General features: G+C 43.9%; 1 protein-coding gene and 1 pseudogene across 1 annotated transcript; both read right to left on the bottom strand.

The window, feature by feature from the left end:
• Window positions 1–2,695: 2,695 nt before the first annotated feature.
• Window positions 2,696–3,640, bottom strand: LOC136747213 (olfactory receptor 10G4-like). Its single transcript, XM_066700163.1, has one exon. The coding sequence runs from the start codon at window positions 3,638–3,640 to the stop codon at window positions 2,696–2,698; it is 945 nt and encodes a 314-aa protein (XP_066556260.1).
• An 8,666-nt stretch (window positions 3,641–12,306) lies between these two features.
• On the bottom strand, window positions 12,307–13,505 carry LOC136747212 (olfactory receptor 4D11-like; annotated as a pseudogene).
• Window positions 13,506–15,544: the final 2,039 nt, after the last annotated feature.

The raw sequence follows: 15,544 nt of genomic DNA, 5'->3' as shown, positions 1-15,544 counted from the left end.
CCTCGATCAGTGCCTAAACGTACTTTAATAAATTAATAAACTTGTGGTTAATTTCTGTGCTCAATGTTTTAAAACACTGTAAACTAACTTTTAGTAAAATACGAAGATTGGTTACTTCAACACCCTCTGAATCCAGTGTCCTCAGTTGCAACTTCTTTCCCCCATACCTACACTATTCAGTAGTCCTCTCAATCTCTTGTCTGTCCTTTGTTCATTCTTATAATGAACTAGGAGCTCTGATTAGGAACCAGGAACAGGTGAAGTAGGTCTCATTAGTGCAAGGAGCTGCTGACGCCCTCATCAGAGCACGTGTGTCTTGTCAGTGGGTAAGGCTCAAGAAAAACTAGTGCGGCAACCAAGGATTAAGTGAAAATAATTAAGCAATCAACAAGAAGAATGACAGATAAAGACATTTTCAATGCTTTTGAGGCATAAGCAATTAGGAAATAACACTTACTACCCAGGAACAAAAAATAAAAATAAAAATGTTACACTGTGTAATCACTCCTCCAAAGTTCATGCTAACAATAATCATTATTATGGCACCTCTCACATTTTTTGAACTAATAGAAATGCCATCCAGATCAATACAAAACTGATGTAATCCAGCCAGGACCTTTCAATTGCAGAAACAAACTACACTATTTTAAGTTTAATTTAAATACAGATACATTGTGAGCTCAGAAATCAGAATGTGGAATTATAATTTGTTGTTTTGAATTCTGATAGATTAAAATATTTAACCACACCCCAAAGGTTTTGCCAAATTAGCACCACTGACTACGCATTGTTTCCTTTGGGGGATACTGTCAGCTGAACTCAACAGATGAGTCACCATGTTTTCACAAGATTTTCTCTGTTCAGAAACTTTATTTAATGTACTGTAAGATCTTCACTTCTTAACGATCTTGATGTTCCAGTCTTCATTTGGGAAAATTAAACATTATGCACAGGAGAGACAAATAGAAAGTGATATGTTTTAAGCACAGTGATTTATTCTCAATTGAAAAAGATTACAATGATGCTAGTTATACTACTTTGTTTGACTATTTTCTGTTTGATTGAATGTCTCTTTAACTCATTCTTCACAGCATTCATGCCCAAAATTTTGCAACTCCAAATCCGTTATTACATTAGTGATAATAAAGTTATCATTGGTACTTTATCAAGTAAGATCTCCAGTAATAGCAAAGTAAAATCTCAGATTTAACTCTCTTTAACTTGTTTCAGCTTGTAAAGACACGGACTGGAGTAATGTATCAGGCAATACACACCAGGCTAACATTACATCTGACACCATTATTGATTTGGGAAAATGTTGCAGAGCTCACACATTGCTTATCTCATTATGATAATGCACAATATATTTCTATTAGGATATGACGGCACTGTTCAGCATGACACACATTACAAAATATTTACCTCACAAATTATGGCTACAGAAAGGCACACTGCAGAGTGTTTGTGCTGTGACAGGTGTTCAGTAGAAACTCTGCCCCCGTGTTTGTTCTGAGTCATAAAACTATTAAATATATCAATGGGGTGAATGACAGCTAAATGAGAACTTCACTGTCACTTTGTAAATCACTGCTGATAGAGTCATAGGACTTGTTCTTGGGAGGTATACATTGTCCAATTTATTGTAATATGTTTACCCAAATGCAAATCTCTACTGTAATACTGTTAAGCTTAAGGAACAATTTGTGCATATTAAGTAAACAAAAAACTACAGTAAATCATGACACAGTCCTTTGAAATTATTTTATTTTATTTTATTTTGTTGTCTGAATAGGGTTTTAAGAATGAAACCAAGTTTGCCCATTTTGAAAATTTCTACTTAGAAAAAAATATTGATGTACAACATAAATTAAATGTTTTAATTTACTCTTAAATGCATTTCCCTAAATGAGAAGCAATTAAAACTGGTAGATAACTTAGAGTTGCAGTAAGAGCCTAAGAGCCTGAATAAGATTTTATGTATGCATCCCCCCAGATGTTGAGAGAATGTTAAAGGGGATGCATATAGGGGTTGCGTCCCCCCAATACTGACAGAGTCCCCCTCAATTCTGAAATGAAACCTACACCCCTACATTTCTAATTTGAAACAAATATTTAACATACAACATATGAAATGTATTGGCCCTTGCAACTCCAGGCCAGGGCAGTGGTCAGCGCTGTATATAAATAGTCGTCCAAGGGACTCTTATATGTGGATTTGTCATCTGGCGTGTTCCCCTTCTACTACGTGTTCCTGTGTCTGTTCACCCTGACCATGTGGTAAGTGACCATCACAACCCTCCTTCCCTTTTAACTGTGTCTGTGTATTAGTTACAGAATTTAGCTCTTGTTAGATAAAAAGCAGGCCCAGTTTGAAATACAGTATCTTTCTCTGTACTTTTGTGTACCCTCTATAAAGTAATACATGTAACTGTATTAATTAAGTTGTGTTTTTCAGTTTGACAGCATTTCCCACAGTTGAGAAGTAATTGAAATGGTAGATAACCTATAGTTGGAGTAATGGATGATGATGCTTTTTTATGTATTGTACTGTATATATTTAAATGTTGGTGTTCCATAATTGTTGTTACAGGAATATCTCTATTCTTATCTAAATTATTTATAAACAACAACACATGAACTTTCTAAAAAGCTAAAACAAAAATCCATAAAAGAGCACTGAATGACTATGGCCATGCTATTCTTGGGGAGCCACAGCCTTGAAAATTCTGAAAAGCTTACTTCTTATTTCCTTTGTTCTGAAGCAGTACACAAAAGGATTCACCAAGCAGGGGCCCAGAGAAGAGAAAATAATTAATACATGACGTTCTGTGAGGCTCAACACCAAACCTATACGGGTTAGAATAATACTGACAAATGGTGGAACAAAAACACAGACAACCACTATTAAGTGGTTTAAACAAGTGCTGTACATTTTTTCCCTGTCTTCTGAGGGGGCAATTTTAAGCACAGTGAAGATTATCTTAAGGTAGGATATAAAAATAAAACCAAATGAAACAAATAAAATTAAGAAGGAGATCACAGCTGATGCAACAAAATATTCATCGGGATTGACACAAGCTGCCCTAACCATAGCAGCATAGTCACAGAAAGCATATTTAAGATTGGTTCGACAGTAAGGAAGTCTGTCAGCTATTCCTGTAAGAACTGCAATAATGGCAAAACCCAGCACCCACGATGCTACTGTTAGTAGCACTATACGATTCTTTGTGAGGATACTGTGATATCTCAAAGGATTGGATATTGCAACCAACCGATCATAGGCCATCAAGCTAAGAGTAAACTTCTCCATTGCAAAAGCTAAGTTGTAAAGAGTCATCTGAGTAATACAGGACCTGTAAGAGATTGCAGTGATGTCAGCTATTAGGACCAGGATCATTGCTGGGCTCGTACTGGTGCTGTGGATGATGTCTACAACAGAGAGACTGCAAATGAAGAAGTACATTGGGGTGTGCAGACGCTTGTCCCTTGTGATGATGTAGATGTTTGTGCTGCTACACAATAAAATCAGTAAATAAATGATCAAAATGATGCATCCGACTGCCTTTGGATGCTGAGTCTCACTGAAACCAGTGATGTAAAATTCTGTTATGGCTTCAGCTGTAAGGTTTGTAAATGGCATGATCCACAATTACTGTAGTCTCAGATTCTGTAAGGAAAAGAGCAGTTTAAACATGATAGAGATGGAAAAGAAATGCAGACAGTATTTCAGTCATGTTCCAACCCTACAATGTATCTCAGTGGACTGTTTACATTATTCTATGATATATATATATATATATATATATATATATATATATATATATATATATATATTAGCATCTTATGAAAAATACAGATTATGTAGATATAATAACATGCTCATGCAAACATAAATTCAGGTTACACAGAATGCATAGTATATTAATATAAATATATACAGAATTCACTGTGGCATATATTTTTTTAAATGATTCTTTATTTTCTGAATGATTTTTCTTTAGAATGTAACATTTTTAAACCTTTACTTTTTCATTCATCTTATTAAAGTATTAGACAGAGTTTAGTATGAAAACCATTTGTACCACATCGTCATCTTGCTTAAGGTGAAAGTAGCTACTTACATGTCTTTCTCATATTCTGGTTTCGTGGATATGAGAGCTGAGATGTATTTATTGTGCAATTGGTCACCAATGTAACATGCTGTATACACATTATAAGATAATGAACCACTATTCATAATTATAATTATGTACTTTTGACCTCTGAGACTTTGTTTTTTTATAGAATGTGAGCATGACATCAAAATCTATATATATTGTGAAAGAGTGAAAATTAGGGTGTCTGCCTTTGTGGAGTTTGAATGTTCTCCCTGTGGCCATGTGGGTTTGTGAAGGGTGCTCCGGTTTCCTCCCCCATCCCAAACACTTGCTGATTAGGTTGATTGACCAGTCTAAATTGCCTGTAGTCACCTGGGTGTGTGTGCTGCCATGCGATGGACTGGTGTCTCTTCCAGGGTGTACACTACCTTTTGTCCTGTGTCAGCAGTGCCTGTGCTTCAGCTGACTGTGACCCTGCACAGGATGAAGCGTTTTTTGAAAATTGATGGATGCTTTGACTACCTATAGCAAGTTGGTCAATTCCGCATTTCCTGATTTACCATTCGAGTTAATCTCAGGGGTCTCGTGTGAGAACTTGGAACAGACCATGAGATGTCTTCAGTGCTATTGTTCATGAGCTCCTGTGTTGGTTTATATAGGCTCTTGCAATTGAGTTCCACCACTTTTTCAGAGTAATGGGTTCAGTCTGCCTTCATTGCAAAGTGCTAAACTGCACCACAAGTACACCATGGTGTGATATAGTAAGCATGCTTTAGAAACATTTATTGCATATCATGGTCTCTATGCATGCACTGTGCAGTTGTCAGTTTGTATCCAGCTGCCTATGTGTGGTATGTGTGGCATATCAAGGTATTCAGCAACATCGCAGTGAAAAAGAAAGCACTGTACAAGGGGGAGGGGTTTCTGTGCACTGCTGTAGGAACCTGAAACGTCACTCTATCAAAGCTGCCATTGGCCCCTGCGTTCGTCACTCAGGTCCCTTCCCACATCCTGTTCCATAAAACGTGACGTCAGTGCAGGTTCATCCTCTATTGTAGGATGCTAGGACTCCCGCCCGACTTTGCAACCCTTGGGCAGTCCTTCCTTTTTCAGACAACCGGAGTTGCATACGCAACCTATCGTTATCTTTCAAGACGGAAGCACTGCCCAAGGGGGAGAGGTTACTGTATAACCAAGCCGTCGCAAGGGAGGAGGCAGCGAGCTGATAAGGGAGCCTGCCCCGAGGTGTACCGCTAGGAGCCTCGGCAACACAATTGGACCACACCATAACCACCCAGGAGCGAGGACCGTGATCACTCTCTTACCGGGAACTGTCTGAAATCAGCATATACAAGGCAGGGCTACAAGGTTAACTCTTATGTCCTCTGCTCACAATAGCAAGGCCGGCTGCTCTACTAGTGCAGCTAGGAGCGAGGCCGAATCTACTTGCACAATATCTGGTGTGGGCAATCAAGCAACTTGTGCAGCCTCCGTGCATATCATGGCAGTGGACCCCTGATCCAATAGGAGTGGGGCCACAGACCCAATGAAAAAACAACAGAATACATAGCTGGCTAGTCAATAGAGTAGCCGAGCTGAACAAGAATATACAATATGTACATATCGCGTGACAGCAAAACCTTCATGCTTGTCAGCACGCAGCACAGGAGCATCCAACTCAACTGAATAGTACAGAGTGAAAGAGCTCTATTGTGCTGACAATTAGATCTCGTACAAACAAACTGTATAGACCACGGGTCACAGGAACCTGTTCATGCGACACACGTGGGACACTATAGCAGTGTTCGCTTGCTCCACTAGCACAGCTAGAAGCAAGGCCATACCAGCTTGACCATATTGTGACAAACAAACTATATACATCATGGGGCGCAGGAGACGGCTCAAGCGCCACACATGGAACACAGGAGCAGTTGACACCTGCCGAATAGCGCGGCCAGTGCAGGGCAACTACAGCTCTTACCATGTAAATAACTTGACTATGTACACAGCGGAGCACTGGACAAGCTCAAGCGTCCTCCGTTGGAGGGCAACAGCAGCGGTCCCCTTGCTCCATGGCATACATGGCCAGAGCGGGCCACAGACCTGCTGACCAAGGAACTATATACACAGCAAGGCAGTGAAACTTGAGAGCCATCAGCCGGGAACAGTGGCAGTGAGCTCCATGCTGCACAGGTCACACGGAGCCACAGTATATATAGGCCGGCCTGCCTGCATCTACTACCTGCCCACTCCAGCTCATCCAGAACTCTGCGGCTCGTCTGGTATTCTCTCTGCCATGATTCGCACATGGTACTCCACTGCTCCGCTCCCTCCACTGGCTCCCGATAGCGGCATGCATTCAGTTCAAGACTTTGACCCTCACCTACCGCTGTCTTGACCACACTGCACCAAGCTACCTTCAGACACTCGTCTCTCCATACATCCCCTCCAGACCACTGCGTTCCTCCAGTGCCAGAAGACTAACTCTGCCTCCTCTCCACTCTCCTTCCTCCAGAGCCCGCTCCTTCTCATCCCTGGCCTCTAAATGGTGGAACGACCTGCCCACTGAAGTCAAAACAGCAGAGTCCTTGACTCAAGACGCATCTTTTTCGACAGTACTTATAATATTAGTCCTCTATCCCAGCTAGATAGCACTTCACACGCATTCTTGAATGTTTTCCTCCTTGCTCCCTTTCCCGTAGCCCTTGACTGTGACCCTTGACAGCACTTAGCTTTTACTGTCCAGGAAGTAGGAAGTCACTTACTGTACTTGTGTAAATTGTAAATTGGAATTTGTAAAATGTATTTTGAATTGCTGTTTTAGCCAAATTGAATTTGTAATGATTGATGCCGTGTACTTCTCTGTATTTGTGCACTTTGTTTGCACTTATATTGTAAGTTGCCCTGGATAAGGGCATCTGCCAAGAATAATAATAATAATAATAATAATAATAATAATAATAATAATAATAATAATAATAATAATAATAATATATAGAGCGGGGTACAGGCCAGACGCATGCACCACCACAACACAATGTATAATGAACGAACTATTTACAGGGCGGCCTCGTAAGGCAATGTGCCTGTAGGCCGCATGACAGATCCTGGGAACATGCGTGGGTGCTTGACTGGAAGGCATAGTCTGGTGGAAGGGAAAAACATGGCTCCATCAGGATGCACTTAACAGGGGCAGACTGGGAGAGGAAAAGGCAGGAGCCAGAGCCCGTAGGCTACTGGGGCTCGACTGCAGCCAACACCGGGATCCCAATGGAAGGTCCCGTCACATCCAACCTGTAGAACCAGGCAAATGTAAGCGGCAAGGCCCAAGCTGCAGCAGCACAAATGTCTGCCAAGGGGCCGCCTTGAAAAAGGACCCAAGATGTAGCAATGCCTTGAGTCAAGTGGGCCACCAGGTGTTCCCGGTGGAGATGGCACTTTCGGGAGGAATGTAGGGTTAGGCCGTAGCGTGACCCTAGAGCCATCTCCTGGGGGGACTTGCCCTGGTCCAACAGCTCTTGTAGGAATTGCAATATGACCCCGATGGGTCAATAAATTGGGTCTTGACTGCCGTCTTGGCACCAGGTGCTGAACGTCCATCAGTGGTAGGAATACTGCGACCTCGTAGAGGGAGCTCTCGCCGTCTGAATAGTGGTGTAAAGAAGACAGCGCGGCCATGTGTGGGCTAGCGTGTTGATCCCTAGGGTTCCTGAGGGGTCTTGGACGGAGAACCATAGTGGGTAGTGTGTGGACTCTGCCGAGGCAAAGTTGCTGTATCACAGATGGGTGGAGGCGCCATTCCGAGAGGACGTGTTGGCCCATGCTGGCTCTGTCCACCTGCCTCAGACTCCAAATCCGTCGCAGACTGCTCCCCAACCCTGCTTGGAGGCATCTGTCGTCATAACTGCTCGGTGGTAGACTGGCCCCAGGGGCACACCGAGGGTCAAATTGTGAGGGCTCCGCCACCAACAGAGCACTTTCCAGCACGCCGGAGTGACTGTGACTCGGCGTGCTCAGTCACAGTGAGAATGCATCCTGAGAGACCTGAACTACCACTGCAGCGGCCTCAACTGGAGGAGGCTGAGGAGGAGGGTCAGTGATGCAGCCGCTAGGAGGCCCAGCAGCCTCTGGCAAAGGGACATCCTGACACAAGCTCTCAGTCGGAAGAGGGAGAGACACATGTGTATGGAGTCAACTCTCTCTGGTGCCAGCTTGGCGAGCATGGCAACAGAATCGAAGCGCAGTCCGAGGAACTGTGCCTGCTGAGTTGGCGTCAGGCGGCTCTTCTCTCGATTGACCCGAAGGCCCTATTTGGAGAAGTGGCCTAAAATCAGGTTTGTGTGTCCCTGAACATGCTCCCTCGAGTGAGAACAAACCAGCCAATCATCCAGATAGTTGAGGACGCGGACCCCCTGACAACGCAAGGGGGCTAACACGACGTCCATGCACTTGGAAAAAGTGCGTGGGGCTAGCGACAGGCCGAAGGGGAGAACAGCAAACTCGAACGCTTGGCCCTCGAAGGCGAAGCGGTGGAACTTTCTATGCACCTGTGTAATGGGGATGTGAAAGTAAGCATCTTTCAGATCCACCACGGTGAACCAGTCGCCGGGCTTAATGGCCTGGGACATGGTACACAGGTTTGCATCTTGAGGTGGCGGTTCAGGTGCCTCAGATCCAAGATGGCGCAGAAACTGTTATCTTTTTTGGGTACAAGGAAGTATGGGGAATAGAATCCCATGTGCTCCCCCGGTGGGGGCACTTCGCGGATTGCTTGCTTCTCCAGGAGAGCGGCGGTTTTGACGCGAAGCGCTGCACACTGCAATGGGTCTCTCACTTGTGTCCACACCATGCCTTGGAAGGGAGGTGGACGTGCCTGAAATTGTAGGGAGTAGCCAACTGATATAACTTGGAGCATCCAAGAGTCTTGGGTGCAGTGTTGCCAATTTGAGAGTTGCTGGGGGGTGTAAGGGTGGGCCAGAGGCTGCTGGAATGCCTCAGGGATGGGGCTCGGGTGGTGGAGGGGGTGGGAACGCCGGGTCCCCTCCTACCACAAGTTGCCATGTGCTGCCGGGGGCCAGGGCGGTGAACCTGGAGGGGCGCCTGCCTGCCAGTGAGACACTGACAGAGATCGGCAGGTGGGCGGAGCTGTGACCTGGGCTGTGGTCCGGCCTGGTGCCTGTGCTGTGGCCTGGGAGCCGTGGTCGGGGCACCTCCCCGCGGGTGAGCTGCTGCAGATGGCCTGCGTTGCTGTGCCTGAGGTGCAATGGGGTACACCTGGGCCAGCTGCAGGGACTGCTCCCTCTTCTGGAGGGTGTGTGTGAGCATTGCCTCCACATAGGGGCCAAAAGTGAAGCCCGGTGAAATAGGGGCATCCATGAGGCCTGGGACAGGCCTGGCACAGCCAAAGCTGGCGGCGAGCTGCCGCAATGGCTGCCAGGGATCGCCCTGTCGCCCTTGCCCCCTGGCGCAACACGGTGACGAGCTGGGCCAAGTACAGGACCAGCAGGCTCTCGGTGTTCCGGAGGCAAGCCGCTTGAGCTCCAGCCTCATTAGCCCTCCGGAGGAGCATCTCCGTGACGCGACACCGCCAGTTGGGGCAGGTCAGGTCGCATGGCTCTGTGAACAGCGGAGGTAGGGAGACCAGTGCGGCTATGGTGGAATTCACGCGAGGAACTCCAATAAGCCCAAAGAGGGCATCACTCCGCCACTCTTCCTTGTCGGTCACGTGCACACGCGGCGGGGGTGCGCATGACCGTAGCAGCACCCCTGAGGCCCCCTGTCACTCGCCGGGGTGGGGGATCTTTAGGCGTGGCAGCGAGTGCAGCGGCGCTGGGTGGAACCTCCGGGTGGACCCAGACGTCTCAGCCAAATAGGTCGGTGCCCAGACAGATGGGGCGTAAGACTTCCCCAACTCCAGGCTGGCAAGGTGCGTGAGAGGAGCTCATCGCCGAGCACCGAGCGTACGCACGCATGCACAGGGAAACGTGCAGCATTGTTTGCACCAGGGACAAACAACAAATGGATCGCCTCTGCAACAAGTGGAGCGCCTAGTGGGCTCGCTGCTGTAAGTGCGTCTCCACCCGGCAATGTTTATATACACAGGAGCGCTGCGACACCAACCACACGCAACCTTGCTGTTACTGGACTGAACACTGTGTATACCAAGCACCAGGTTCTGGATACAAGCGCCCGTAGGCTTAACCACACCGTGTGTGCTGGGGTTTCCAGGGATACCAGGTGACGTGGAGTCCGGGGTCCGAGGGGGCCGAGGGTAGTAGACCACCAGCCGTAGCGGGATCTAAAACCAAGGCCTACACGCACAGACCTGGAGAGCTAGAAGAGCTCGTTTTCAGCTAACTGAGAGAGTTGTGCAAGCCGGCAGAGGAGCACCTCACACGGGCAAGATCTCTTACAACACAGCGAGGCTCAAGCCTGGCACCCGGGCATCGGCTGCTAGCGCTCCTGCTGTGGAGGAAAAAGCCCTGTGGACAAAAAACCAACACAGCTAGGAGTCGGAATATATAAGGCACTATATAAACACAACTATTATTTTTAAAGTGTACTACTTGTAGCCGAAACTGAAACCGAAGCACACTGGAGCCCCGGAGCGTGGATGGAACAGAGTTAGCTATTAATAATAACTAAACAATACAACAATACACGGAAGTAAACGGTGGTGACAGCACAGCCGTGAAGCCAACCAACTGGATAATAATAATTATTGTAAAACAATCAATAATAATAAAATCTAATGCACTCATGTCTCTAATGTTCTCAGTCCAGGCGAAGTGGCAAAAGAGGATGAACCTGCGTTGATGTCACATTTATGGAACAGGAAGGGACCTGTTCTGTGTGACGAGCGCAGAGGCCGACTTGAAAGATAAGTGCAAGAATTGGACAGAAATGGTCAGTCGAGGCATTCATGCTTTTGTTTTGCATAACTCATAGTTTCTGCCTGCTCACTGATTGGGTCAGGAAGAACCGTCAATCAAACCTACTGGACCAATGAAGAGCCATGACCTATGCCTCCCTCTAAGCCCCACCCTCATGACAAAATGGTGCAAAAACTCATAAATGAAAAAAAAAATGAAAGCAAAGAAACTGGCGGCGAAAGCAAAGATTGCAGCATTGCAACCAAAGACAGGGACTCCAGTGCTCTCGCTTTAACATTATTTCCTTTTAATTATTAGTTTTTTTGCTTTTGATATTATTATTTTTGATTACAATATTTTTTATTTAGAATTCGTTACTTATGGTACTAATTTAAGCCCATATGATTCCATATGAAAATAATGCATTGATTCAACTCCTTATTGTTTATCTGCTTAATAAGTGATGTTTACTAACAGATACATCTAAGGAGTATGGCATAATGGTTCTTGCAGATGAAATCACAAATAGAGATCAAATATGATTTTACAGTTACAGAGAGGAATTTGGGGATGTTAGTGATAACATAAACAGTGATTCACAACAGTGAATTTTCTTTTTAATACTGTTCAATTAGGAAATGGCTGTATTTCAAAAGAACAAGTATGCTAGTTGCAGTGTGTATTTTATGTATCCCAATTTAATTAAGCAGATAGTGAGAATGTCTATAATAATACAAAAATAAATACAAAAATCCAACACTAAAATAAATAAATGAATGCAAAAATAAAATAAATACCTGTAATTAAGTTGACATTGATTTTGGTAAATTGGTTTTGATGAGGTCCTGATGTTCAATTAATCAATCTGAAATACCAATCCCAACAGGCTGGAAAGCAGAGTCTGGAATGGGCAGAAGCAGTGGAAAGAAGACTGAAGAACAAACTCACACACCTGCTAAAGTTAAATGTAAGTTAAATGGGATATGTATTTTTTGTCTAACTGACACATTACATACATGATTCTGCATATGACATTTTTTAAATTAGTACTTTCAAAACATGTGAAGGTATTCCAGTTGCTTGAATTGATTTAAATAATTCACTTTTATTCATTATCATTCAATTAATTAAATAGTCTAAGATATGTATTTGACCATTTGGTGAGTTTTTTTACTTTTAGTAAAAAAAAATAAAAATAAACGGCAATATAAACTCTAATAGGAATACTCAACAGTTATTTAGTTTTGCCACATGTAGTAATTTGATAACAATATTTAATTTTATTGAATGGGGGCCACAGACATTTTGTTTAGTATTCTCATAATCCGATTCCTAATTTAATTTGTCCATAAGCAGAACACCATAGGGTTTTTAAGGGGTAGAACCATAAGCATTGCGTTCGGACAGTATTAGCACAAGTCAGATTTGATTTAAAACTACAGCAACCAGCTTCGGCATATAATAGGAGTACAGCACTTTTAAATGGCTGATGCAGGTGTTACACATTTGCTTTCAATCTTGTTTCGTTGGGATTTTCAGTGCCACATAAACGATGTTCATATATCCATCAATCCATCCATCCATTTTCTACACCTCTTATCCTCTTGAGGGTCGCAGTGGCAACATACTAAGCAGGGCAGACCAGACCTCCCTTTCCCCAAGCAACAGATTCGGGGTCTCCACCCAGTGGGGCATGCCCGATAGAGCTGTAGAGGCAGCCTCCCGGGGCATATCCTTACCAGATGCCTGAACCACCTCAACTGGCTCCTCTCGATCCAGAGAAGTAGCGACTCTACTCCAAGACTCTCCGGATTACTGAGCTCCTCACCCTATCCCAAATGGTGAGACCAGCAACCCTGCAGAGAAACCTAATTTCCGCCACTTGCACCCGCGATCTCGTCCTTTCGGTCATTTCTCAATGCTCATGACCATAGGTGAGGATGGGGATTGACGTGTAAAGCGCAAGCCTTGTCCGAGGACTCAGCTCCTGCTTTACCACCATGGACCGATACAGTGCCTGCAATACTACAGATGCTGCAGTGATCCGCCTGTCAATCTCACGCTTAACCTCTTCCCTTAAGGGCAGCTGCTCCCCCCTAACCTGGAGTGGGCAATCCACTCTTTTTCGAGAGAGAACCATATCTTTCTATAAGTTAAAAAATGAAAGGTAAATGTCCACAGAACATCATTTTTGCCGTTACTGTGGAAACTACAAAATATTCATCAGGATTCACACAAGCAGCTCTTATTAAAATAGGATAGTCATGAAATACATACTTTAGTATAGGATTGCAGAAAGGAAGGTTATCGGCAATACCTGTTACAACAGAATACAATAGCAGCTCAACCCACTATCCACGAAACTACGACCATTGCCAAAATTTGGGCATTTCTTATAATGGTGTGGTCACTATGTATTAGTGACTGCAACCAAGCAGTCAAATGCCATTAAAGTCACAGCATAGCACTGAGTTAGATCCCGCAAATGGTAAACAAACATCCAGGATATGTAGGAGGGATGGGAAACTGAGATCATGGTGGTGCTTTGAGGTTACCATTTTCAGAAAATTTGTCCAGCTACCTACAGGAAGGAAGGAGAAAGCAATTTTTATGCAGAGGTCAAGGTAGAATTAAATACACATATTTGTTAATGCTTTAATCTCAGTAGTGCTTCTACCACTAATAACATAGTGTAACTATTTTTTTTTTCTTGTTCCTGGGTAGTAAGTGTTATTTCTTAATTGCTTATGCCTCAAAAGTATAGAAAATGGCTATTATTCCCCACAAACTTTGCTGTTGTGACTAGGACAGTGATATCTTGAGATTTAACTATTTCCAATGAGAAAACAGGCACATTTTTGTCTTTTTATTCACAAAGTCAGAAAAAAACAACATATGAATTCAAATTAACATGCATTTATACTAAAGTAATACAAAAAGGACTGCAAAAGATTTAGAAGTAGTGATTAGTTTTTTAACATTTACAGTGAGGGAAAAAAGTATTTGATCCCCTGCTGATTTTGTAAGAAATACTTATTTCTCTCATTAACATGCAAATCAATTTATAACTTTTTTGAAATGCGTTTTTATGGATTTTTTAGTTGTTATTCTGTCTCTCACTGTTAAAATACAGCTACCATTAAAATTATAGACTGATCATTTCTTTGTCAGTGGGCAAACGTAAAATATCAGCAGGGGATCAAATACTTATTTCCCTCACTGTATGATTATACTGTACTTACTGTATTTGTATTGTTTTTAACCTTGAGTTGAAGTGATGCAAGACAACACCAAAACATACTTGAGTGAATAAAAGACAAAGTTGTTTAGATTGTGCTTGAGACAGTTTTAGTTTAAACGCTCTCCCTAAGCTGTAGATAGGTCTCTATGCACATATATACATATATGCCTGTGCATATACACCGATCAGCCATAACATTATGACCACCTGCCTAATATTGTGTAGGTCCCCCTTTTGCTGCCAAAACAGCCCTGACCCGTCAAGGCATGGACTCCACTAGACCTCTGAAGGTGTGCTGTGGTATCTGGCACCAAGACGTTAGCAGCAGATCCTTTAAGTCCTGTAAGTTGTGAGGTGAGGCCTCCATGGATCAGACTTGTTTGTCCAGCACATCCCACAGATGTACGATTGGATTGAGATCTGGGGAATTTGGAGGTCAACACCTTGAACTCGTGATTCATCAGACCAGGCCACCTTCTTCCATTGCTCCGTGGTCCAGTTCTGATACTCATGTGCCCATTGTAGGCGCTTTCGGCAGTGGACAGGGGTCAGCATTTGCACCCTGACTGGTCTGCGGCTATGCAACCCCATACGCAACAAACTGTGATGCACTGTGTGTTCTGACACCTTTCTATCAGAACCAGCATTCACTTTTTCAGCAAATTGAGCTACAGTAGCTCGTCTGTTGGATCAGACCACACGGGCCAGCCTTCGCTCCCTACGTGCATCAGTGAGCCTTGGCCGCCCATGACCCTGTCACCGGTTCACCACTTTTCCTTCCTTGGACCACTTTTGATAGGTACTGACCACTGCAGACCGGGAACACCCCACAAGAGCTGCAGTTTTGGACCCAGTCGTCTAGCCATCACAATTTGGCCCTTGTCAAAGTCGCTCAGATCCTTACGCTGTCCCATTTTTCCTGCTTCTAACACATCAACTTTGAGGACAAAATGTTCACTTGATGCCTAATATATCCCACGTACTGACAGGTGCCATGATAACGAGATTATCAGTGTTATGCACGTCACCTGTCAGTGGTCATGATGTTATGGCTGATCGGTGTATATGTATGCATGGCTGTTGGCTTCTTAAGCAAGATGCTGGCCTTTGCTATTCAAAGGATCATAAGTTCCAACAACAACCTGTAAATGATTCATTTAAAATTATATTTGAAACCTTTTGTTCCCATTGAAATAAATGCTGCCTTTTTTTTACCTTTTGAATACCATCTATCATAAGCAGGGGTTTTGGACTAAAGTATGTTTCAGTTGTCTAGTTGATACATAAAAGGTCTGCAAAACAGCAGAAAGATGCTTTTTCCCCTCTTTGAACAT

The sequence above is a fragment of the Amia ocellicauda genome, chromosome 3 (assembly GCF_036373705.1).
Source record: "Amia ocellicauda isolate fAmiCal2 chromosome 3, fAmiCal2.hap1, whole genome shotgun sequence".
Classification (NCBI taxonomy): domain Eukaryota; kingdom Metazoa; phylum Chordata; class Actinopteri; order Amiiformes; family Amiidae; genus Amia; species Amia ocellicauda.
This window is presented reverse-complemented; position numbering and strand designations above follow the sequence as displayed.

Excerpts from the sequence above, each read along its gene's own strand:
- LOC136747213 (XM_066700163.1), bottom strand. The coding sequence starts at position 3,640 with ATGCCATTTACAAACCTTACAGCTGAAGCCATAACAGAATTTTACATC.